General features: G+C 39.5%; 2 protein-coding genes across 3 annotated transcripts in view; one reads left to right on the forward strand and one right to left on the reverse strand.

The window, feature by feature from the left end:
• PRCP (prolylcarboxypeptidase) overlaps nucleotides 1-20222 on the reverse strand; it is a 77875-nt gene extending 57653 nt beyond the window's left edge. The window contains exon 1 of one of the 2 annotated variants that reach the window (XM_079105599.1): nucleotides 19879-20222. In XM_079105599.1, coding sequence (XP_078961725.1) covers nucleotides 19879-19926 — 48 coding nt within the window. In that variant the 5' untranslated portion in view covers nucleotides 19927-20222. Of the gene's footprint in view, nucleotides 1-19266; nucleotides 19539-19878 lie in introns of those variants that run through there. The other variant, XM_079105598.1, reaches the window with a different exon arrangement.
• A 211-nt stretch (nucleotides 20223-20433) lies between these two features.
• DDIAS (DNA damage induced apoptosis suppressor) overlaps nucleotides 20434-26385 on the forward strand; it is a 48383-nt gene continuing 42431 nt past the window's right edge. The window contains exon 1 of the mRNA XM_079105568.1: nucleotides 20434-20737. The gene's annotated coding sequence lies outside the window, so the exon portion shown is untranslated. The remainder of the gene's footprint in view (nucleotides 20738-26385) is intronic.

Below are 26385 nucleotides of genomic sequence, written 5' to 3' on the forward strand. Positions count from 1 at the left end.
TAAGCTTCCTTAAAACATGACCTGCTTGTCTTGAGGCATCTGACCCACAAACTTCTATACCAGAATAAACCCTTGACTGGTGATTCTCCACAGTCTGTCACTAATCAACAAAATAGTGGAATGTTTCCATCCATTTTTAAATTAGAAATTATGGCTAATACTCATTTAAAACTACGTTTTCTTGGCTCTACCTCTGGGAGAAAAAAAGGAAAATATTTTGCAGAAGAGGTTTAAACTTGGTTTTCCTTAAGGTTCAGTCTTAGCGTGACTTTGAATGAAAATGGATTAAGCTGGAAGGTGTTCACTTCTTAAATAGACCATCCCAAGAGATTTTTTTTTAAGTCACCAAAAATAAAACATAAATAAAGGTTGACCTTAAAATTCATTTGCATTATCTAAACCTATACTAGCTGAGCAAGAGATGGGTAGTCAAGATTTCTTGGGAGGCAAGGGTCAGTCTGTGTGGAACTTAAAATTGAAGCTCCTGGAATCCTTGACATCAGCTAGAGTTGCCTGCACTTGAGGCATGTGGAAGCAAACATGATGCTTGGTGCTACCGCAGGCCTTCGAGATTCTCAGACCAGCACAATCCAAGTTGCCCCTGAGATCATGGAGAAGGGGAAGTAGGCATGAATGCCCTTCCCTTTTAAAGGGTACTTGTTTTTTAGAAATGAAACCACACAAAAAGGCAAACAAAAGCTGGTTTTAGTCTCCACTGGCTGCATTGGTCATTGTCATTTGAAGTCAGTTGTTCAAGGGAAAGGGTTCGTTCAGTGCCAAGGAAAAGAGAGCCATCACCACTGCTCTTCAGTATTGTTGTATGAGCTGCTTCCTCAAAGGAAGAGGCCATCAGTGCTCAGGACGTGGCAGAGGTTTCCGACAGTTTTAAAGAACAGTGTCTGCAGCATGACCCATGGTTCAAACTGCATAAAAATAAAAAGTCACTAACAAAAGAGAACAAGTACTTCCTTACTTTCCTATATGATGAATCAGAGCCATTGTTTGGTTTGTAGTTCCTTGTTTAAATTGGGTTATTAAATCACAATGATGTTAGCAAAACATACTAGTCATATGCTACCAGGAGAACTTTCCAAACATGCCAGTTTGTTTGAGGGTTAAATACACACAGAGAGAGCACCAATGGTAGTTTTTAAAACTTAATAGTGCCTTTAAATTTTTTAAAAAAATTTTGAATCTTTTTCTCCTTTTTAAGACCACAAATTTTCTGTGACCTAATGGGAAGAGAAGGGAAATAGAAGACAGAAATAAATTTGAGTGCCAACTCTGCCATATATTAGCTGTTTACTACTTATTAACTTGAATAAGGTACTTCTTGTCTTTGGGCTTGTTTTCTCATGTGTAAAACAAAAATATTGTGCCAATCTGTAATGACTAAAGGGTCTTCTGATCATTAAATTGGATAAGTGTCCAAGTGCCCAGCAAGTGGAAGTTAGATGGATTACTAGTATATTTTGTAAAAATATCACTAGCATACACTTCCCAAGTCTAAAATTATAACAAAACACATGCATGAACATACACAATATATATTATCAGTGTCCAATATTGCCTCAATAGTGAGGCATTTTGATATAAAACTTGAGCAATCACATCTAAAATATGACTTGAAAAGTAAATTGTTTAAAAGCAATTGCAGCTATCTTGAAACTGACTGTCATCACCAAGGTAGTGACTCTGTGGCAGTGAAAGCTTCTTACATATCAAATATGATGTGGCCTGGCATGTGAAATGTTTTTTCTTCTGATTTTCCGTCCTGGTACCAGTCACCAATGCTATGCCAGCTCTAATATACTTCAGTACACATTCATCAGTGTACATACTAATGGATCGCTCAGGAATGACACAAATTGCAGAAATAAAACATGAGTGCTTTTCCAAACAATTTGTGACACATTTTCATCACTTCATATGCTAAAGATTACAAATCTACATCTCAAGAAACTATTTCCTCTTAGGTGGCAGAAAAGCATAATTACAACCATGGTCCAAATAGTCAGGTTTCTCAAAAAGGTGATTAAGGAGACTAGGTAAATTTTTTTGTCTAACATCCTTTTAATTATAACATTTTATTAAAGAGAAAAATAGTGCAATTATTCTAAAAATCATATTTAATGATGAGAGCCAATCTCCAGACTACTGAAAAACACAAAATGTCTATGTACAGTTCATTGAACTTGACTCCCTAAACTTGTGGCTGGTAGACTTCCAAAAGCAGAATGCAAAAAGGGACATGCAAGGACCTCTCCAAGCAGAGTGGAGGATGAAAACATGGCAATGAATAATCCACACAGCACAAATTAAGGACACTTACATGAATTTCTATTAACTTATTCCAAGTCTTTTTTTTTTTTTTTTTAACAGAAACTGTTAAGAAAGCAAGCTTAAAATGGAGGATTCATTAATGGAATTAAGGTATACTACCCTGAGCACCAATCTTAAGATAAAATTCTGTTAAGAATGACCATACTTCTGCCTTACCAATTTAGTCTCTATTATTCTCTTGCATAGTACCTTTTTGTGATCATCACTGGAAGTCTCTTAACATCTTTTACTCTGCAAGTGTACAGAGCTATTCAAAATACTTCATAGTCAGGCTTATCTTAGAAGGTTTCATAGTCACCTTCTACTACTAACAGTTTCCATTAATTTAAATTTCTTCTTTCTGTAACACAAAGCCAAACCAAAGGAAAAAAAAAGTTTTGTATTATTGAAACCTCTATTATGATTTCCTTTCTTCTATCTTCCTTCCTCCTTTCTTCTATCCAAACTTATTCAATGTGTTAGTTAGCTATTTGTCACTGTGCCCAAAATACCCGACAAGAACAACAAAGAGGAGAAAAGTTTATTTTGGCTCATGGTTTTGGAGGTCTCAGCCTATAGTCAGCCAAATCCATCACTCTGGACCCAAGGTGATGGCAGAACATCATGGCAGAAGGGCAAGGCAGAGGAAAGCTCCTCACCGCATGGTAGTCAGAGAGCAGAAAGAAAGAGGTACCAGGTACAAAATATAAACCCCAAAGGCATACCCCCAGGGGCCTACTCCCTCCAGTCACACCCACCTACCTGCAGTTATCACTCAGTGAGTGTGGTAGTTCTTTCAAATTATTAACCCATCAAATGGATCAATTCACTGATTAGGTTATGGCTCTCATAATTGAATCATGAGCTTTTCAGGGATAGCTCATATCTACACCACAACATTCCACCCTGGTCCCCAAAAGTTCATGCCCATCTCACAATGCAGAATACATTTAATCCATTCCCAAGGGTCCCTATAGTCTTGGTTCCAGCATTGCCCAGATATCCCAGTTCCAAGACTCCTCTGAGATTCAAAGCAAATTCTTGCCCTGTAAAAATCAAAAAATTACATGTCTAATATATAATGATCCAGAATAAATATTCCAAATCTAAAGGGGAGGAATAAGGACATAGAACAAAAGGATGGAATCGAGATGAAATGGAAATCCAGCTGGGCAAACAAATCCAATAGTTTCATATCCAGCATCGGGGGTACATGGTGAAGAAAGCTGATCTCCAAAAGATTTGTGTGGCATTGCCCCTATGGCCTTGCTAGTTGCAGTCCATGTGGCCTCTCTCTTAGGCTGGCTCTGTTCTCAGCCAGCAGTTTTCCTCAGCAGACTATCCACCTTGCTGGCAACTCTTAATCCTGTGGTCTTCATTCCAATTTTGGCCTCCTCTTCACAGCTTCATGCATCATCCTCTCAGGAGTTTCCCCTTACACTTTGCCTGGCCTCCCAGGCCTTCCTTTAAAATCTTAGTGAAAACCTCAATTACCCCTTAACTTCAGCATCCTGCATTCTTGCAGAACCAACACCATGTGGATATTACAGTCTGCTACTAGCTTGAGCAGTAGCTGGGCCCCATTGGACCACGGGGTCGGTGGCCCCTGAGTGCCTGAGCAGCTAGGCGTAGTGAAATGAATTCTAGGGAAACAACTTCTTAGGCTCCCTTGTGCAAGTACTGTGCCCCACAGTCTCTTCTCAAAGGAGTTTTCACTTTCACACCCGAATCTGCAGTGGGTGTGGTCTTTCTGATTCCTGAGAGGCCCTCAAGGTATCTTTCTTATTGTCCCTGTGCAAAGTATGTAGCTTTCTTTGGTGGTAGCAATCTTTTCAGCAATCATACTTTCCATGACCCAAATTTTGCATGCATTTTTCTGGTCAAAATGCAAGTTTTTAAACTTTCACTCTGCTTTCTGCTCCTGGTTATCACAGTAAACTTGGCCAAAAGCCACCAGGAACATCCATGTTACCATCTGAATACTGTGCTGACTTAAAATTTCCTCCATCTAATTAATCAGTCCATAGCTTTTAAATTCAGCCTCATAGAAAGTCTCAGGATATGGGGGAAATGTAGACAAGTTCTTTACCAGAATGGAACAAGAATGCCCTCATACCCAATCCCATTCCCCCTGAAACCTCACGAGCACAGTCTTTTTGACTGTTCTCAGCCTTGTCAGCATTCTAGTCTTCTGGGCTCCCATAAGAATTGCCCATAAAGTTCTGCTTACAACTTTCTATGGTTTTCCCATCCTGCACCTTGGAACTTTTCTAAACTCCTATAAACCAGATTCAAAGGGTTCTGAAACACATGATCAGGTTAGTCACAGAAATGACCCCACTCCTGAGACCAACTTTTGTGCTAGTCAGTTGTGTGTTACAGTGACCAAAATAACCAACAAAAACAACTTAGAGGAGGAATAGTTTATTTTGGCTTATCATTTCAGAGATGCAGTCCATGGTTGGCTGATTATCACTCCAGGACCAAGCCAATAGCAGAACATCATGGTGGAGGGGTGTGGCATAAAAAAGCTGGTCAATGCACGGCAGCCAGGAAGCAGAAATAGAGAGGCAAGAGAACAAAATATAAACCCTGAAAACATGACCCCCAGTGGCCTACTTCCTCCAGCACATCCTCTCACCTACATATATCACTCAATATGGTAGTCCTTGCATATTATTAATCTACCACATGGATCAATCCATTGATTAGGTTATATCTCTCATAGTCTAATCACTAGCTTTTGGAGGATACCTCATATCCAAACCATAATGCCCAACCTGGTTTTAAAAGCAGAATTAAAATTTCTCTTATTTTTCAACTTTGTTACTGTCTAATTTAGATTATTGCCTTTAAGTTAGCCATGTACTGTATAAATAACATGTAAGGTCTGAATTACAAAACCTGTCCATTTGAGAAATATAGTCAGGCCAGTTGGGAGCAGTGACACACACCTGTAATCCCAGCAACTCAGGAGACTGAAGAAGGAGTACCTCAAATTCATTGCCTGCTTAAACAACTTCGCAAGACTGTCAGCCACTTTGTGAAACACTGTCTTTAAACAAAAAGTAAAAAGAACTGGATGCTCACTGGTAAAACACCCCTGAATTCAATGCCCAGTACAAAAAAAAAAAAAAAAAAAAAAGAAAAGAAAGTGGGGGGGAGAAAAGAAATACAAACAGTCTATAAACAACATAATATACTGGTTCTGATGCCAACAGAGCTGGGTTAAATCCAAAGTCTACCATTTATCAGTTATATGATCATGCATAAATTACTTCACCTTTGAAACCTTAATTCCTCTACAAAATATAAGTAGTACCTCCCTGCAGGGTGAAAGATAAATATATTAAGAACAATTATGAATGTCTGTTATAAGATAAATGAAAAACCACCACACTCTGATTATGCAACATCACATTCTTATAGTCAATGGAGTCCACTGGCCTCATCATCTCTGATCCCTCTCCCAGTCTCACTGCTTTCTTTTCAGTTCCTCCAATAAGATTTGCTCTTTCCTAACTTAGGATCTTGAACATGATATACCTTCTGCTGGACAGAAATCTCTCTTACTTCCCTTCTCCTAGCTCTTATTCATCCTTCAGTGTCTGCTTTAACATCATCACTGGGAAAGTTAGGGCTACCACAGGGTCAAAGCGTAGATCCCCTGAAGCAATGCCTAGAAGTCTACAGTCATTACCCTAAACCTACAGTCAGCCTGTATTCTAGAAAGAGTAGTTACACAGACAGATCAACCCATGATGAGATCACCCTATCCCCCTAAATGTGAGCAACTATCCCATGATAGGACATGAGGATGCCTCCCACAAGCAGGAGTAATCATTTCATGGGAGCCAGATTGCCTCCTCAAGTAACAAGGAATTCTCCAGACACTTTGAAAACCAAAACCAGTCACCAAAATCATCATAACAGTCAACCAGACTCTATCCCAGCCCAGAAATCTGATAAAAGGCTTGTCCCTTCCTTTGTTTAGGGAACAACCTGATATAGTACTCTCTCTCTCTCTCTCTCTCTCTCTCTCTCTCTCTCTCTCTCTCTCTCTCTGTGCTGTCTGCCTGCTCCTTGAGGTAACCCCCACTAAGCAAAACTTTGCCTGTGTTAGAACTCTGACCTAATTTTATTTTTATGGTCATTGGATCAAAAGTTCCTGTCTCTGGAATCATTACCCCCTAGAAGATTCTCTAATATGATTCTCTAATATTCCAGGCTAAGGACCTCATTGTGGATCCTTTACCATCCTGTACTTCCTTAAAGCATGTTACACTTCTAATCATTTATCATTTATCATTATCTTCTTTCCCACTAATCTGTGAAGTTCAGGAGGTCTAGCTTTGCTTTCCATTTACCCTCAACTATTAACAATATATGGCACATCAGAAGAGCTCAATGTCTGTGGGGATATATGATTGCGCTGTTTTACAATATAATAATTAGATTCTATAGTTTCTATACTTCACTGTATCTGAAGAAGCCCAAGGAATTTTGCCTCAAAATATAGCACCTTGATATGCGGATTATTTGAAACTAGAGGCCCTTAAAGAAGGCTTTACTCTGACATTTCTTTAACTGCTAAGACAAGATTCTCCAAAGAAAATACAATTGCCTTCCATCCCCACCTTGAATTCTCATTATCTATCACAGAAGACAACTGAGGAATGTAAACACTTCTGGACAGACTTTGTCACAAGATACTGGGCTCACTCCAATTCCAAAGATAATAATTTTACAAGTGAATTTCTCTCTCTTGGTCAATTGATTCCCCTAATAACCATTTAGGACTCCTCCAAATTTCCTACATTACCTTCTTCTCTTTTTCCCAAGGAGGAAGGATATGTAAGATTCTGAAAGTCATTGGATTATTAGGAAATCACACTCAGGATTCTTCCCTATGCATATTGATTAAGAAGACATTTTTTATTGATGTCTTCATTCTTCACCCTTTCCCCAGCCCTCACCTATACACAAAACAAAGAAAAAACAGGGATTGCATCATTCCCTTCCATAATACTTATCCATAGATATGCTGGGAGAAGGGTCAGCACCACTTCTATGCACAGCTTCCAGACCACCAAAACAAGAACATAAAAACAAATAGGTTTTCTTGTCTTATATTCTACCTTGCTGTCTAAAGAGTATGAAACAGTTGAATTATAAGTTTCCACACTATCCCAGTGCCACCCCACATACATACACCTTCCTTACCTCAATGTGTAGAAAAATGGACCTGAGGGAGGGAAAAAGATACAGATTCATCGAACTTGTGAAGTAATATTCTATCTAAAACAATGTACAAGTCTGCTGTGGAAAATATGGCTGTTTGCAAGGCAAGCTTCTTTCTTCACAAGGGAATAACTGAAGGGTATAAAAAATGATAACACAGGCTAGAATAAGACAGAGCCATAAGAAGTATAAAGAGCGATCTGACCACTCACTCTCTCCAGATTAGGAAACTGCTCTTAGGAGGTGGCAGAGAATAGGATGCAGCTTAAGAGATGGTTGCAACTGATAAAAAGGGAAGGACCAACAGAGACATTCCAGATAAAGGGAACAATGTGGGATAAGGATAAAGCCAGGAAAGAAAGAAACGTGTGGAGAATAGATTAGCAAAAGGGATTGGTGGGTTGAGTCCATAGAGTGAATACAATAGGATTTTATTCTTAATAAAGCAAATAATAAGGAATTGTTACAGGTTCTAAGCAAGAGAGTATGTGAATGGAGGAGAGGTGATTAATGTGACAGCCCAATGGTGGCTGCAGCAGAGGGGGAAACTGGAGGAAGCTGGGAGGACACACTGGTATACTCCTTCCCTACTGGGGGTGTGTACAGCAACAGGGGCTGCGACAGGGGCCGCAACAGGGGTGAGGGATGTGGGAGTAAAAATAGGATAGAATCAACCTAACTCAGAATAGGAAATAACTGCCATTTCAAGCTTCAGGGACTTTGTCTTCCTGCTTCCTCTCAAGTACAAAATCCCTTCCTCAGAGAAACAGACTTTTCCATCCTCTACACCATATTTAGCACAGATGACCCTGCTTATTTCTTTCAAGGCAGCTATTACAATTTGTAATCTCATTTATTTAATATTTATTTGCTTACTAACTTTTTATTTCCCAGCTCTGTGGAAAATGGAAGTAAGTGTATGAGCTCCATTCCACTACAGGCAGCAGAAGGGATTCAAAGAGATAGATAGGAGGGGATACAGAGTTGACAAAATACATGCTCTGGTCCTATTTGGGAACTTTCGTTATTTTCCCTCATCTTCACACACAAAAAAAATCCTCTTGGCAACCTTTCTTTTCTATCCTTCTCTTAAATTCAGTAAAACTAGGTTAAAATGTGGTAGAAAAGGACATTGTTCCTTTTTCCTTCCCCCACTCATATGAGTTCTTCATCCTTGTCCAAGGTATATATACAAGACAAAGATACAAGATTCGGTGAAGAAAAGATGCCAAAGCAGTTGCAGCTAAGCAGTGAAGGAGAACTAGAATAGTCCACATCTACCCAGAGAAATGATGTTAGTGGGGCGGAGTCCCAAGGTCTGAGCTCTGATACTGTCTCATATGGCCTATGTCAGCCAAGAGAGGTCAACAGCTTTTTTTCTCTTCAGTAACATTTGGTTTAACAGATTATGAAATGATACAGGCTCATGAAAAATAATTTGAAAAACCAAGAAAAAGAGTAGAAAATGAAACATCACTCATACCTTTCACCACTGTTACTATTTTAGTTTATGTTCTTCCCCTCTTTCTCTAGGCAGCTATAAACATACTTGTAAACTTACCTGACTCTCTCAACTGGTGGTTGATCTTTCCCAAATCCTTCTCAACACTGGGCCTGGAGGAGCAGTAGGAATTCTCCTTGGTCTGAATTCTCCCTCCCTACTCCTTAATCCCTTGCCTTAAACTATCACCAACAGGGCTTGGGGTGTAGCTCACTGATGGAGTGTGTGCTAACACGTGCAAGGCCCTGGATTGAATCCTCAGTGCCAAAAACAAAACAAAACAAAAAAACTGCCATCAAAGTAAACTACCTAACACCTCTCTTGCTACAATCATTAACTGACCTACAAACCCATTTCTTGACAATTTTTGCTTCTTACTCAACTATCACTTCAACATAACTCCTTTCAGAATCCTTGGTGACTTCATTATCCTGGTCCCTTGGTTCCTTATTTTCCTTTGCTCCAATGAGTTTATCCTCCACCTACCTTACCTAGTCATTAGCACACGGTCAAACCTTAGATCTTGGCATTCTAGTTACTTATTCCCACCATACTCCCAATGTCAAGTGCTCCATGTCCTCTATCCTTCTAGTTCACTCCCTCTATTTTGATTCCCCAAATCCTTCAACCTTCCTGTGACTTATAATCTACCCTTTCACTGTTCCTTCTCTCCTCACATCCTCACTTCCTTCTTCCTTCATTTACATTCCCTGGTCAATGAGTACAATCACTCCCTTACAATATCCCTTACTCCCTAGGTCTCTCTTTCACTTTGTAGTACTCATTTCATTAAAGGGAAGTCATGGTTGAAAAGAACCCTCCACCAACTCTACAGTCATACCCAAGAAACCAAACAGTCAGAGAAACATACAACCATGCCAACTGGTCTTAGCAAGTTGAATGAGACTTCAAAACTTTCTGCACCCAAATTCTTTTTCCCTAGTCCATTTACTTTTCCCTCTCTACTAGAGGAGCATTTATGTTCTTTCTCTTGCTCACTCTTGCCTAATGACTTTCCATCTTATTTCACTGTTTCTGAAAAACAGTGCCCAAACTCCACCTTCTTACCTTCATCTGGGCCTATATAATGTAACTTTTCCCTACATTGCTATAATCAAATTGTTCATTCTTGTTTTTTCACTAGATCCTGTTTCCTCTTGCCTACTTAAGGATATTCCACCAGCAGTTCTATTTCTTTTTTGCACAATTACTGTATCATTTTCTGAGGGCTCATTTCTTTTAGCATACATTCTTTCTCCCATCTTAAAAATGGCACCCCACGTCCCCTTCCATCTGTCACATCGTATCTCTAAATCACTTTTACAGCAGAATTCCTTAAAACGTCACCTATCCTCATAGCCTCAATTCATCTCCCCCCATTCTCCCATCTACTTCAATTAGGCTTTTCGCCACCCATGACTCCCCAGAAACTGCTTCTGTCATCATCCCCACCTCCATATTGCTAAATCCAGTCTCCTCCATGAAATGCCTTCTTGCAGAGCATCACAGTCTCCTGGATTTCCTCCTCCAACTATTCCTTCTCAGTTCCCTTAACTGGCTCATTTTCCTGACTTCTAAATACCACAATGTTGAGAAGATCAGAAAAGACAATCTTTACCAACACTTTTGACCTCTTTCGCGGTTTTACAAACAGCAGTTTGCAGATGGTCTGTTTATTTCCTGTTCCACCTTTCTTCTAAACTCCTGATTCAAATACATCTGGAAGTAAGTTCCTCATCTCCCTCCTTCCCCAAACTAACTCCTCCTGCAGCCTTCCCAATCTTGGTAAATGACAACTCCACCCTTCCAGGTGTTCAGGACAAAAACCTTGAAGTCATCTTCATCTTCTCCTTATCTTACACCACAGATCTAATTCACCAACTACATCTCTCAGGTTTATCTTCAATAGTATCCAAACTCACACTTCCATTGCTACTACACTAATCCCAGTCACCATCCCACCATGGTCTCTAATTTGAATTTTTGCAATAGCCTAGTCTTCCCATACCTATCCCACTACATCTAGTGTCAAACACAAAAATTAGAGAATGTCTATTAAAACATTAGTCAGATGCCACTCTTCTGCCCCTGATGCTCCAAATGCTTCTTATCTAATTCTAAATAAAGGCTAAATTCCTAACAATAGCCCCCATGTCCCCACACAATATGGTCCCTTTATCTTCTCTCTGCCCTCCTCCCCTACTCCCTCCTTGGACATTTCCTACCAGCCACACACCTTATAGTTGCTCCTGCTAGGCACACACTTACCTCAGGGTTTTTAGTACTTGATTTTCTCTGTGTTTACAATGTTCTTCCTCATGCCTGGAATAGTGCCTAGCACATGCTAGGCCCTTAATTAAAATATTTTTTCTTTTTTTTTTTTTTTTTTAAGTGAACCAGACTTGTTAGTGCACATCTGTAATCCCAGCTACTAAAGAGGCTAGGATTGGAGGATCCCAAGTTTGAGGCCAGCCTGGGCAACTTAGCATGACCCTGTCTCAAAATAAAATGAAAAGGCCGGGGCTGTAACTCAATGATAAGAGTACTTGCCTAGCATGCACAAGGCCCTGGGTTCAATTCCCTGTTCCATGATACAGGAAAATTGACTTCAGTAAATTTGGAGACATTTGCTATGGTTTGGATGCAGTTCATCACTCAAGGGAAACTTGGTTCTCATCAGAGGTGGTAGAAACTTTAAGAAGTAGAGCCCAGTGGGAACCAATTCGGTTATCTGGGGGCACTGTCCCCAGGGATTAATTCATGGAATGAAAAGTCCTGGAGTGGGTTTTCATGACAGTGGGCTGTTACAGAAGAGAAAGATTGGCTGCTCTTGCTCTCTGCTTCCTGTTTCACCATGGGATCTCTCCCTCTCACACATGCTGCTCCAGTGATGTGATTTAGCCAGGGGTGACCTTGCTAGAGCCAGCACCATGCTGTTTGAACTTTCATCCTTCAATGCTGTGAGAAAAATAAACCTCTTCTCTTTATCAAATACTTAGCCTCGGGTATTTTGTTATAGCAACCAAAAATGGAAAAATACCACAATATTGTACATTCAGATTTCTATTTTTTTTTTTTTGCTTATCATTAATGAATGAAAAATTTCCTACATGATCAAATATACTTAAAGACAATAATTTTAAGGGCCAGTAATATCTCATTTTATAGATAAACCATGAATTAAATTTTGGATTGAAAAACCAGGAGATTTTACAAATAGTATTCTTAGATGTTTTCTCCTTTTGACCTTTCTGAATTTTAGTAGTTTCACCTCTAAAAATTATGATATCTATCCTACAAGATTGTTGTAAAGACAATGTGGAAGAGAAATAGAGATATGAATTTTGCTACTACTTCTTAGAACAAAGAGGTATTGTGATGTCAATGAAAAATCATGGATCTCAGAAGCAACAGATTAAAGTGTGACAAAACTGCCCCTTAAAAACCTCCATAAACCTCAGTTATATCATTTTTTTTAGTTATATCACTTTTAATAATTTATTTCAAAAAAACAGAAATGCAAAAGAGTTTAGTAAAATACTTTACCCAGAGTACATAATCAATAAACATTCATTCACTAATTGTTAATAAAACAAAAATAAAAACAGAAACTAAAACAAAACCTGGGAATTAAAAAAAAAAAAAAAAAAGAAGAACCTAGGGGCACTCTATCATTGAGTTACATCCTCATCCCTCGTTATTTTTTCATTTTGAGACAAGGTCTCACTAAACTGCCCAGACTGGTCTTGAATTTAAAATTGTCCTGCCTTAGCCTCCTAAGTAGTTGGGATTACAGGCATGTAATACTATACCCAGCTTAACTAGGTTTTTTCTATTACAACTTAAAAAAAAAAAAAAAAAAAAAAAAAAAAAAGGCAGGTCTTGCTATGTAGATCAAGTTGGTCTCAAAGACATGGGATCAAGTTATTTTCTCATCTCAGCCTCCTAAGTGCTGGGATTACAGGCTCATGCCACCATGCCCAGCTTAATAACTAGGATTTTTAATTTGTGAATAAAAATGAAAAAAAGATTTTAATATTCTCCAATCACATATTTTCTAAATACATAATAAAATATACCAATGAAGACTATTCCTTTTCAATGAAAAATTTCCCAACACTTAACAAAGCATACTTAAGACTTATACAAATCTCTAAATCAATTTTCTTTCATTACAAAAAGGCAAATCAATTATTTTTAATTATTGAATGAATAAATTCCTTTTTATCATGTGTGTGTGTGTATACATGTATGTATCAGATGGGAAACCATTATGACAATGACAAGTTTAATAAGAAAATACTAAACAGATTGCCTCACTTCGAGAACATTTTTTGAAGTAATTTGGGTTGTAGTCATATGAATACTAAGAAATAACAAAAGTTTCAGCATTTTTCCAGGTTTTTCAGAGGTAAGTGTGAGTATGCACAATTGAAATGGTCAACAAGTATAATTTAAGGTCCTTCTGAACATAATCTCTATGTTCCCAGGACTTAGCCCGGTGCCTGACATAAATGGTATTAGATAAGTACTGAGGTGGAAGGTAGGTAGTTGGTTAAGTGACTGAACAATGTTCCAAAAACCAAAAAAGATATTCATTGCCACATTTTCCCTTCATACTTTACCAGAACTCAAATAGCATAAAAGTAACACATATAGTTTGATATGTTTCTTTTTACATGTCAGAGTGTATATGACAGAAAACTATTTCAAGCAAGGAAAATGCTAATTCCTGTGCCATTAGTCTTTTAAATTACCTCCCACTGATAAAGTCATGTATGTAGTATTTATGTAAAAGAATAGTTCTCACAGATTTTCATATTTTCCAGAGTATAATATTTATATTAACACGTATCATTTTTATTTAGCTATAAGAAATGATTTAAATATTTTGAGTGAAGAGGGGTTAAAGTATTAAGAAACTGCAAGATAAAAAATAAACACTCTATTGTTTACTAAGTGATATGCACTGTGCTAAATAAGCACTTTAAACCTACTACCTCATTTCACAACATACCTGTGAGATAGCAGTATAATTATGCCCATTTTGCTGATTATGAAAATACAGGCTGCCTCAGAGAAACATCAAGTTCACTGAGGAAGTGGCAAAAACAGAACTCATTCTCAAACCTGTTCGAGATCTCTAAAGGCAGTACTCTTAACTACTACCATATTCAAACTTATCAAGTTCCTCACCCTCCAAAATTTAGATCCAGATCAATTCATCATATTTAAGAGGTAGTTTACACAATCTCTAAGACCCTTCCAAAAATGATTCAGTATCACCAAACACAGAAATCAATTCAGAATTCACCCAATATTTGTGATAGTATACTTCAGGCTTCAGAGAAAGGTCATCAGAAGCCAAAAATGAAAGGATGTACAGTTTGGATCTAGAATGTCCCCTAAAGGCTTGTGTGCTGAAGACTTGGTCTCTAGCTGATGGCACTATTGGAAGCTGATGGAAACTTTAGAAGGGGGCATTAGTTGGAGGAAGAATGTCACTGGGGGTATGCCCTTGAAGGGTATATTGGTACCTGGGTCCTCCCCAGCCCTGTTTCTCAGCTACTGTGAGGTGAGCAGCTTTGCTCCACCATACACTCCCCACCATGATATTTTGACTTGTCCAAAAGCAGTGGAGCCAGACAACCATGAATTAAAACCTCTGAAACCATGAGCCAAAATTAATTTTTCCTCCTCTAAGTTATTCATCTCAGATATTCTGTCAGTGACAGAAAGCTGACTAACACAGAAGGAGAAAAAATAAAGAGATAGTGAGGATAAGGAAAAAGATCAGTATTGATGTCTTTCCAAGGACCCAATACAACTACATTTTACTAGACATTGGGGCCATTATGGCAACAGTGGGAAAGCAGAACCTAGAACAGGAACTGAAAACAAAACCACAAGGGATGTGCATAAATCAAAAGTTTAGCCCACTGATATGATCACTTCACCAACACCTAAGAAATGAGCTACGGAAGACCCTGCAAGAGTTAGTGGCCATGGGTTTAATGCTAGGCCAAAACAGAATTCTAAGAGACCATGATCACTAATTAAATAGGAATGGATGGGTACCACTGGCTGACCACCAGTTTCAAGATGAAGCATTACCACAGTGGTCTTACTTTTGGATCAGTCTAAAATGTATAAAACTAAGAAGAATTCCTTAAACTCCTATGTTCCTAGCATTATGCATGTGCCTTTCATATTTTACCACATTTAACCCTGACAACAACTTTAGTAGATGTGATTGGTTAATTTTGTATGTCAGCTTGGCCACGCCACAGTGCTCAGATACATGAGCAAAGATTATTCTGGATGTTTCTGTGGAGGTGTTTTTATGGATAAGATTAATATTCGAATTATTCAAGCTGATTACCCTCCCCAACTTGGGTAGCCTTAATCAGTTTAAGGCCGAATGGAAAAAGATAGACATTTCCTCAGCAAGAATGAATTTTTGCTTCTGTCAACAGGCTATCTGTGAATTCAAACTAAAACTCTTCCCTGGGTCACCAGCCTGACAACCTACCAGCCTGCCCAGCAGATTTTGGATTTACTCATCCTCCACAATTGCATGAGCCAATTCCTTAGTAGAAGTCTCTCAAGATCAGTATCTCTGTCTTTCTCTCTTTCTGAGACAGACACACACACAGACACACACACACACACACACACACACACACACACACACACACACACAGAGATTCTAAAAAACCCCAACTAGTACAGTAAATTTTGTTCCCTATTTTGCAAATGAGGAAAAAGACAGCCTGACAGAACCATTCCTCCTCCCCACTACATTACACAGTGAAATGACCTCAGAACTTACATTCTAGCCTGAGGGGGTTGGGTGGGAGGGGAAATCAATAAGTGGTAAAAATTGTAATCACAGGTCAAGAATCCCAGAGTCCTTCATGACACTGGCATTACACACATACCCAGAGCCATTGTGTATCCAAGTGATGTGGGCACTTCCTTCCTCTGATCTCCTGATTCAGTTATTTCAGGTAAAAGAAATTAAATATTCTTACTAAATCAACATTTGAAGACTTTGGAAAAGAAGGAAAAATAATTGACAAAAAACAGAAGAGTAAGTAATAAAAAATTATTTGTAGCTATACATTTGTTTATGCTCTTTAGTCAGTCATTTACTACCTTAATTATTACTATGTAATTTAGTAATTAATAATTAACTATGTTAATTATTTTGTGCTGTATAAATATATATGTACTTTTTTAATCAAAAGGTTTTGTTTTGTTTTGTTTTGTTTTTCAGTACTGGGAACTGAACTCAGGGGTGCTCTACCACTGAGCTCAATATCGCCAGATCTTTTTATTTTTTATTTTGAGACAGGGTCTAAGTTGCCCAGGTTGGCCTCAAATTTGCACCTCCTGCCTCAGCCTCCTGACTCTCTGGGATTACAGGCATGTACCACTTTCAACACAAAAGTTTACTCTTAAATGTACAACAAAACTCCAAAAAAATACTTCATTTTAGCCATAGGTGGCAAAATGATGCTGTAGCAAACAAAGAATTCAGATGTTCAGGAATGGATTCCAGTGTCATGGTCATCTTGCTAGGTTTACTGATTCCACCTATGGTCAGATTCCCTCCCCACTGCACACCCCAGCTTCCAAAGGTTTTTATCTCCTCAAATTTCTTCGTCTCCTCTTTTTATTTCTGCTTGAAAGCCTTCTCACCTATCTCCTTGGCCTGCTACTTGGGCTGTTTAAAGGATTCTTTTTACATCTTTGTGGCTAAACATGGCATCTAAATATGGTATCCCTGCCCCTTCCCCAAACCCTCCTTCTAAACCAGAAACAGAAAACCCTTATACTTGTTATAGGCTCTTGTAGGTCCTGCAGAGTACCATCTAGCTAGAACATGTATAAAATAATAAGTATGCAGGATTAAAACTGCAAGATGAACTCAATTGCCCTAAAGAAGTCGAGGTTTGACAGAAAAGGTAACACTTTGGGATAAAAGGATAAGTTTAACTAGTGGAAAGAAGTATGGCATTCCAGACAGAATTTCTAAACAGTAAAATTCACTGGAGTCTATACTCTATGTTACTGAAAGAGTAGATGTGTTGGAAAGTGGAGGCAGGAGACTACAGCAGGATATAAAGCTGGAAAAGCCAGATGAGGTTATGTGGTGAGAAACAATGGAATTTATACCAAGGAATTTGGCCTTTACCCTGTAAGCAATCAAAGATATGAAGGATTTCTAAGCAGGAGAGGGACAAAGCCATTGGCTAAGCCTTTTTAGAGACCACTCCATAAAACCACAACCTTTATGTGCATATAAGGACTTCTGGGACTAGCCTGGTCACCTAGATAATTATAGAAAAAGGAAACATTATAAAGTTGAAAAAATTAAACGCTAAATAAAAACTGAGGATTATACATTTATTATTGAAAGGCATAAAAGTATTTCATGTGCTCTACTAAAAAAAAACTGAAGTTGAGTTTACATAGTCCCAAATAAAAATCTATGATCCTGAAATTGACAACGACTAATAACTACAATTATGCAATAAATACATATGGAAAATTTTTCTCAAAAAATTGCTCAATTGGAGTTGATATAAGGAAAATTATTATTATGGTAATAAATACATATGTGAGTATGTGCCCTAATGTATTAATTAAATATAAACTAGTGGGCAAAGGATGGCTGAGTAAAGAGTCCTGAGCTGGTTTCTAACTAGTGAGTGACATGAATCAATGGCCAGGTGCTCAAAATGTGGGATATTGAGCCAAATGAAGATTCCATAAAGATTATCATGAGGGGCTGGGGAAATAGCTCAGTCGGTAGAGTGCTTGCTTGCCTTATAAGCACAAGGCCCTGGGTTCAATCCCCAGCACCCAAAAAAAAAAAAAAAAAAAAAAAAAAAAAATATATATATATATATATATATATATTATCATGAGTGAAGACTCTGAGGGTCATGATGAAATACAACAACTTCAAGACTTGGTTGCCCACAAGTTTCCCGGCAGTGGGATACTGAAGAGTTAAAAGACCAGCTTGAGTCTGGAGTTCTACTTTAGACCAAGATCTATGTAACCAGCAAAACTGTCTTCATCAGTGATTACTGGTCCACTGAGTTGAGAAAACACCACGAGAAGGAAAAGACAGGCAAAAAGGCAACAAGTTATTTTAGATGAAAATAGTAAGCTTTGGTGGCAATTTTTCTTCTAAGGCTGTATCTTATATACATCTGTGAGTACAGGTGAACAAAAAAACTTTGGAGGTGGGCAAGGTAGCACATGCCTGTAATCCCAGTGGCTTAGGTTAAGGCAGGAGGAATGTGAGTTCAAAGTCAGCCTCAGCAAAAGCGAGGCGCTAAGCACTCCTTCCATTCCCTCTCTTTAGGCTCCCAGAAATGTAAAATCATTAGAAATCTCTGTCATTTCACATAGGATGTACTTCTCCATCCAGACTTGTGAGGTAAGGCCTAAAGCTGTAGCCAAGCACAAAAGCACCCATAAATCCTGTCTTAGAACTCTAAACTCAAGTCACGGTTCAGAGACAGTGACCCCAACACCCACCTCAAATTCTGCCATATGTCTATAACTTCTTTTACAGGCACAGGCCATATGTTCAGTCTTATAGGGAACAGGGACAAAAATTCTTAAAGGCCCACAAAATCATTTTTGAGCTGATCCTGAAATGACAAGTTGTCATTTTAGACTGAATTAATATTCTATATTGTCTAATAGATAAAGACATTAGAATTTGTATTTAGTGACTGCCTTGGGGCAAAAGACGACTGTCACCAAAGCCTAGGGACCAGGGTTGGCATTCAATAATTTGAATTTAAAGGTCAAAGGAGTTTAGATTGAGGGACCCTCTGAGAGCTGGGAGAATTTCAGTGACTGCCAGGGCCAATTGCAGAGACTGAATCAAAAGGATGGTGCTCTGGGACTTGAGAACTCTGAGAGAATAAATTTCCGTTGTTTAAGGAGAGAGAAAAAAGGATGCCAGGAATGGTATTAAATTATTGGTAATGAGAGGAGAAATTTTAAATTTGAGGACTTAAAGCTACACTCTGGAGTGTGTAAACCAAAGAACTGGCCAGTCCCAGGCATCAGGGAGTCTGAAGTCAGAGTGAGCTCCAATGCCCAGTCCCTACAGGTCCCAGCGGTTGGGACCTGGGAACTCGAAGCTTCCCCGCCCCCTCCCTCCCCCTTACCTTCTGTTGGAAATAAAAAACTGAGTACTTCTTGGCTACAGAGGAGTGGGATGCGGGGCTGGTTGGCAAGTGCAGACTGCTGAGGGTCCTTAATACCCGCCGGGGGACTACAGAGGTCCCGGGTGCCAGGAAAGCCAGGAGCAAGAGCAGGAGGGCTGGGCGACCCATGGCTCAGGTTGGCGGCAGCAGCGCGGGTGTGAAGGCGGGAGAGACAAGGGCAGCTGCGCGCCGCCTAAGCCCGGCCCCAGCCCGCAGCTCCACCCGCTGCAGACCGGCTCCTCCCCCGGGAAACCCAAAGCCAGCCAGCTCCTCAGCCTCGCCACCCCTTGTCCCCGAGGGCGCCGCCTCCACCCCACTTTCCTCTCGTGCCATCCCCTCCTTAAAGCCCACCTTCACGGCGGTCACACCACCAGTCGGCCCTTATCAGGCCAGGGTCCGTAGCCCATCTCTATCTACAGTGTCCCCGAAGCCCAACTCTTCTCCAGGTCACGCTGTATCGTCCGCCTTTACTGTCACCGCCAAACCCTGCCCGGTCATTTCAGTTCCACTGCAACACTCCCTGCCCTCCGCAAATCCCACTTAATGGTTAAGACAGCCACCGTGACAACTTACTGAAGGCTCGCTGCATGCCAGTACATCACTAGACGAGATGGCACACATCTAACTCAACCACCACAGCAATCTCTTGCCTGGTGTACGACTGTCATTCCCACTCATAGATGAAGAAACTGGGTCACTCGGGTAGCAGGAAGTGAAGCACTGCTTCGGACCGCTCGGTCCTCCAAAGACTGCGCTCCTTGCATCTCGCCTTCATTATGCCAGCCTAAACAGACCCTCTGTTCTTGTCTCCCCTAACCTGCCCGCACAACCCCCTTACTGAGCCAGGTCTCTTGCTAGTCGCGCCCCATTTCTTCTCCCGCGCTCTGGAAACCCACTCCAGGCTCCGCCTGCCCCCGGCTCCTCCCGTAGTCGCCTCCCTTCCTCCGCCGCAGATCGTGCTATACTCCGGAACAGCGCCCTCTCCTGTCTTCCCGGCTGAGCCAAACCCCTCCACTCGGCTTCCACTCCCTCTGCCCTCTTCCTCATCCCGCCAGACCCCAGTCCGAGGGCGCTCCCACCCCCTCCCACCCCTTCCCGGCATCCCTTCGCCAAGCTGGCTCAGCGCCCCCGGAAGCTAACTTTGCAGGCTGTACTACTATTTTTCCAGTCGGGATAAAGCATCCCTCAAACCCTATCTCTACCCGCAGTTTCACAAAAATGGTCACTTCCAAAAGCTCGCAGGATTTCGCGGCTAATCGCGACCCTTTGCGGAACCTTTTCTGATTGGCTCTAAGGAACTACCTCTCAAACGTCACTTCCGGCGGAAGAGGACGCGGGAGATTCGATTAGACGGTGTTTGGAGAGGTGCTGCGTCTACCTGGTCTGCGGCCATTGAGCGTCGCCCCAGCTGTCTCCCAGTCCTTTGATCTAGGTGAGGAGCTGGAGAAAGAGGTTCTTGGGAAGCATTAGGGTGGGAGACGCCTTACGAAGTCCTTAAAGTCATTATCTATGAGACCTGGAGGCTTGCATTTTACGTTTTTTTGTTTGTTTTGGTTTTTTTGTTTTTTTTTTTTTTTTTTTTTTTAAAGTCGTTTCTGTAAAGGGAAGCTTTGATAATACGAGAGTAAAAGGGTCAGTCACTTTAGACCGTGCCGTTGGAATCACTAAGTGAACGTTTGTTGAGCACTTAGGCTGTCGAGCTAGACACGAGGTGAACTCAAACTGGGAATAACCGAGAAAAAGGCTGGACTATTTAAAGCTTTCTAAATTCCTTCCTATCTCTCACAGCCAGCTAATGATAACAGCCTCGTGAATATTTCGAACCTCTGTACTTCTCTCCACATTCACTGGTGTTTGGGTCGACCCCTGTGCTACGTAGCTGTAACAGTAACCTCCCAGCTATTTCTTCTGCGTTGTCTAATTCAGTCTCCACACTGCCAGACTTTTGTACCCCTCGGAGGGCTACAGAGGTCGCTAGTGCCAGGAGAACCAGGAGCAGGAGGGCTGCAAGTTTGACCATTTAAAACCTTTCAGCCCCTCCTATTTGCCTGCAGGTTTACATCCAAACTCCTTAACAAAGGTAGCAAGAACCTCCAACTCCAGTGACTTTCAACTCTAGCCCTGGGCACCAACCAAACAAAATGATTTTATATATTTATTTTTAATGGTATTGGATGTCAAACCCAGGGCTTCATCCAGCCTAAGCAAGCGCTCTGCCAGTGAGCTATCCCTTATTCCTAGAGTGTCATATGTTCATCAGAGGCACAGCCCTCCCTCTTATTTCCAGACCTCTTCTAACCCCATCCCCAACTGGCTTGTTCTTACTCATTCCTTATTTCTGGTTGGCAAGGCCTTTTGTGTGTGTGTGTGTGTGTGTGTGTCAGACAGCCTTTCTTAACCCTGCAAAACTGAATTCCCAGAGTGCCCAGTAATTATTTACTCATTCTGCAGATAGATTTATGTATCTCCCTCTGCCAAGGACTGCTAGATATTGGGTTACAATGGTGAACAAGATGGATTCCTTTCCCAATGGAATTTACCTTTTTTCCATGGACTTAAGAAAGGAAATAACAGGGGAACTATGGGTTTTAAAAGAATCTAGGAAGTCCTTTCCAAGGAGTTGATATTTCAGTGGAGGCCTTAAAGATAAGAATGATTTAGCCTTGCAAGAGAAGAGGATTACAAACAGAATGAATAGGATACATAACAGCCTGAGGCTGATGACATGAGCTTGACATTTTTGTGTTTAGGAACCTAAGAAAAGATCAGTGTAACTGGAACTTATTCAGGAAGGCCTCTTGAATGAGGTGAGTCTGGAAGGATGGGTAGAAAGCAGATCATGCAGTTAGACGACTAATTCAGCAGCATAAGCAGGAGTTGATGGCGGTTTGGATTATGGCGGTGGCGGAATATATGAAGGAAATGAATGATGGTTTCTAATATGGAAATAGACTCAAAAAGTACTGATGGTGTGATGTGGCACATGAGGAAAAAGAGGAATGAAAGACTTCTAGCTATCTGACCTTACTGACTGGTTAGAAAGTAGTACCATTTACTGAGATTGAGAAAATTTCATGGAAAGAGGTTTGAGAAGAAACTTAAAAATTCAGATTGTTCCCTGTTAATCCTCAAGATGTCTGTGAGATATCCAAATACAGTGAGCACTCAGGTAAGCAGTTGCAGTATGGAAATCTGAAGCTTGCATGTATTTTTTACCTTAGTATCATTTCATTGATAGTTATTCATTGAGCCAACAGATTATAAATTCCTTGAAAAAAAGAGCCTGTGTTTTCTGTCTCCAACTCTGTCCCCTCTCCATCCCGGTCATAAATGCCCCCTTAAATGGTGGAATGAATGGACACTGTGTTGTACTCCTTAAGATTTTATTGGTTAGTGTTTTTAAAAATATTTCACCTTTCACTGGAGGTTTTGCTTTTTGTGCATTTTATTTTTGATCTCCTACCTGCCTCTGCCTTCCCTTTCTAGAATGTTCATGTTAATGTCCATAAAGTATTTCCTAGAGAGTTGTTACCACTTCTTTTAGAAAAATTTTAGACAAAATATGTGCCCTTGAAGGAGACCATTAGATGGTGTTAAGAAAAATATTCAAAGTAGCTACCCTTCCCATAGTAAGGCTTCTTGACTTGTAATATGGGAATTCTAAGAGCAACAAGGTGACATAGGACATAGGTTTTCTTGAAAGGCGTGAACAGTTTCTGATTTGTTCTGTTTGATTTGTTTTCTTTTATAGTGCTAGGGATCAAACTCAAGGGCTTCATGCACTCTAAGCAAATGATCTACACGGAGCCACACCCATTGCCAGTGTGAACTATTTGGGGAGAAATGAAGGGAAGAAAAATTAGTCATACCTCCTTTTCCTTGTGTCTTTAGAACTGGGGACAAGTTTACTAAAGAGGTAATTTTATCTTTGGGACAGCCTTAAAACAAATAGTTAAGTATGATACTTGAGCAAACAGTACAGTGAACTAGAAATACCGGTGCATTGTCAGAAGGCCTGAGTTTCAGACCTGATAACCACCTGCATCTTGACCTTTAATTAGCCACTTAATTTAAATTCTCTGAGTGGATCAGATGATGAGGTAAAAGCACTGTGTACACTATAAAACAGTCAAAAGAATTTATGAATCCCACTAGATTATAAATTTGAAGATAGTATTCATCACATCTTAACACTTCTTTACCTTCAGTACCATCCCTACATAACAGTTCATATTACTTAATTGAACTTTTTCCTCCAGGATCTAACACTTAATAAGAATTATTCCATATTGTCTAATCTAACCTATTTTAGATTTTCTAATTTAGCCCAAAGGAGGAAAAAAAATAGTTAAGGTTCATTCTAATAATTTAGTAATGAGGGTGTTAAACTGAAAGTTCACACAATAATGGATCACGGCATTAGGGAGAGGGGCAAGAATGGAGGGAGGACTGTATAGAGGGAAAAGAGGAGTGGGAGGGGTGGGGAGAAGGGAAAAAATAACAGAATGAATCAAACAACATTACCCTATGTAAATTTATGATTACACAAATGGTATGCCTTGACTCCATGTTCAAACAGAGAAACAACATGTATCCCATTTGTTTACAATAAAATAAATAAATAAATAATGGATCACAGCCAAGAATTGCAAAGTTAACTGAAGGGAACTGAACTGATAACAAGGCTTGGGATATGACTATTACCATGTTAATCCCAAGTGTTTTCACTCTCAGACAGTCTCAATGGCTAGACAGTGATTTTTAAACATGTGCAATTAAGTGGCCATTATCTGGGAACTTGTCAAAAATTTGAATTCTTGGCTCTAATCCCAGACTTCAAGTTGGAACCCAGCAGCATGTGTTTTGTCCAGCATGATTTTGATGCATGCTAGAGTTTTAAGAACTATTTGTCTAGCATGAAAATGGGATGTAGGGATTTTAATCAATTTGTTTATATATCTGGTCCCATTGACAAACACCATCTTTAGAGTGAAAGGATGTATCAGGCATCAAACTAATTCTGTTAAATAAAGCCTAGTTTATCATTGGACTCAGTGTAGTTATACTCCTCAGAAAAAATACAAATTTTTGATATGTCCCTTCCTTGTGACAGTAATTTTTCATGATAAATTAGTGGGGCATTTTTTGAATTACTGTACCTCCTCATGTAGTCTCACCAAAAAGAGAGAAAATAAGTATTCATTAGAAATGCACCATAGTGTGTCCATCTGGTCCCCACATATTTTAATAAGATCATAGTCTTCATTCTTGGACAATGACCTGCAGAATATGTAGGCCTTCAAAACAAAGGCCAAATGAGACCTAATTAGTTCCTACGAATCTGCCCTAACACTTGTGCTTTTCTCCCTCTTTCCCTCTTAACCTTATTTCTAATTTTATGTGTGAGAGATTAAGAACTGATGTTTTCTTTGTATGTTTTAGTTCCCTACCTAATATTTTATTATATTGATTTTTCTAATTATAAAAGTGATACATTTAGAAAATACTTTAAATGTTTAAAGGAGATTAAAAGTACCTTTAATAGCTCCACAGTGAGAGAAAGTAGTTTTTCTTAAAAAGATCTATATTTTCCTAATCTCTCTCCCCATCCCCTTGAAGCAAAAACTTGATCAATCCCCTTGTTATTTTTCTCATAGTACTATATACATTTCTTTTATGTAATTTCCACGATTGCAGTTAATTTTTTTTGTTTGTGATTGTCTTTTAATGTTTGTCTCTTGCCCTAGACTGTAACTAACTAGTAACTAGGAAAGCTGTCTGTTGTCCCTACTTATGCTATCAGCAATTGGCGTTTACCAGCGGCACAACAAATAACTGATAAATATAGTGAGCTTACTAAATTGGAATATGGTTTGCTAACTGAGGTGGAGCTGAAAGAAATGTAATACTATATCTCCATCCTTCACAATAAAATTGAGGAAAAAGATAAATTATAGGATATACCACATATAAAATTGTCCCCAAGTCTGTCATACTAAGGTACTATATTGTAAAACTACTGTATATATCCCACATACAAATAGGGTATTTGAAAACTATATGTAGGATTTTTTAATATTTGGGAAAATGTGTTTTATATTAATGGCATATGGCAAAACTGTGGTTGAAGACTAGGAAAACTGAAAATTATAAAGAATGTTAATAACTAAAATTCATATTGATAGTTTTTGAACTTGGTACTGGAGATTTAAAAAAAATGATCCTCTGGTCCTGGAAAAGAACATATGAAACAGATCAATTTACTGTGATGTGGTAAGTGATAAAGTAGAATCACTTAATTTGGGAAAGCTTCCTGGAGAAGAAAACCGCTAAGAATCTTAAAAATAGCATTAACTAGGAGAATGAAAAAGCATTTTAGGCAGAGAAAAGAGTGAAAAACAGCAAAGGCAAAGAAATAGGAAACATTCCACTGGGGCAAGAAGCAAGGAACACTACTCAGGTGACTTTTGTGTTCCCTTTAGTATAAATTACTAGCACATAAATATCAAGGAAGAGAGTCAAGAAAAAAGGCATTAGGGAGATTAGGTGCCTGTCTTTATGAAACTTTCAGATTAGTGGGAGGTAGCACAAAAGTAAGTAAATGCATATTTAGGAAGATTATAGAACATGACTGGTACTATGAAGGATAAAGCAGGCGATGTCATCTAAAGCAAAGGAGGCAGTGCCTACTTGATGTAAGGTGGAGCTCTCAGAGGGAATCACATTAAAGTTGAAGCAAAGGAGCTATGCTCAGTACTGTGGAAAAACATTCTAGACAAAAAAACAATAAGCATAAAAGCTTGAAAAGGCAAATTGTTTGGTATATATGAGGAAAAGAAAGCAGGCCAGCATGGCTTGAAATGCAGTGATGAACAAGGAGACTGACAAAGTCACTGAGCTCAGGGAGTTGGGCAAGGGCTGAATGATCCAGAACCTCACCAGCTATTGTAAAGATTTGAGGCTTGGTTCTAAGTAGCAGGTTTTTAAGCCACATTTTCAGAATAGACATTTGCTCTATTTTATTTGCCATAGCCCACTGATGGATACTATGTTATATACCCTCTGGATCTGGATTTTGGA

Source organism: Sciurus vulgaris (assembly GCF_902686455.1).
Source record: "Sciurus vulgaris genome assembly, chromosome: 11".
NCBI classification, from domain to species: domain Eukaryota; kingdom Metazoa; phylum Chordata; class Mammalia; order Rodentia; family Sciuridae; genus Sciurus; species Sciurus vulgaris.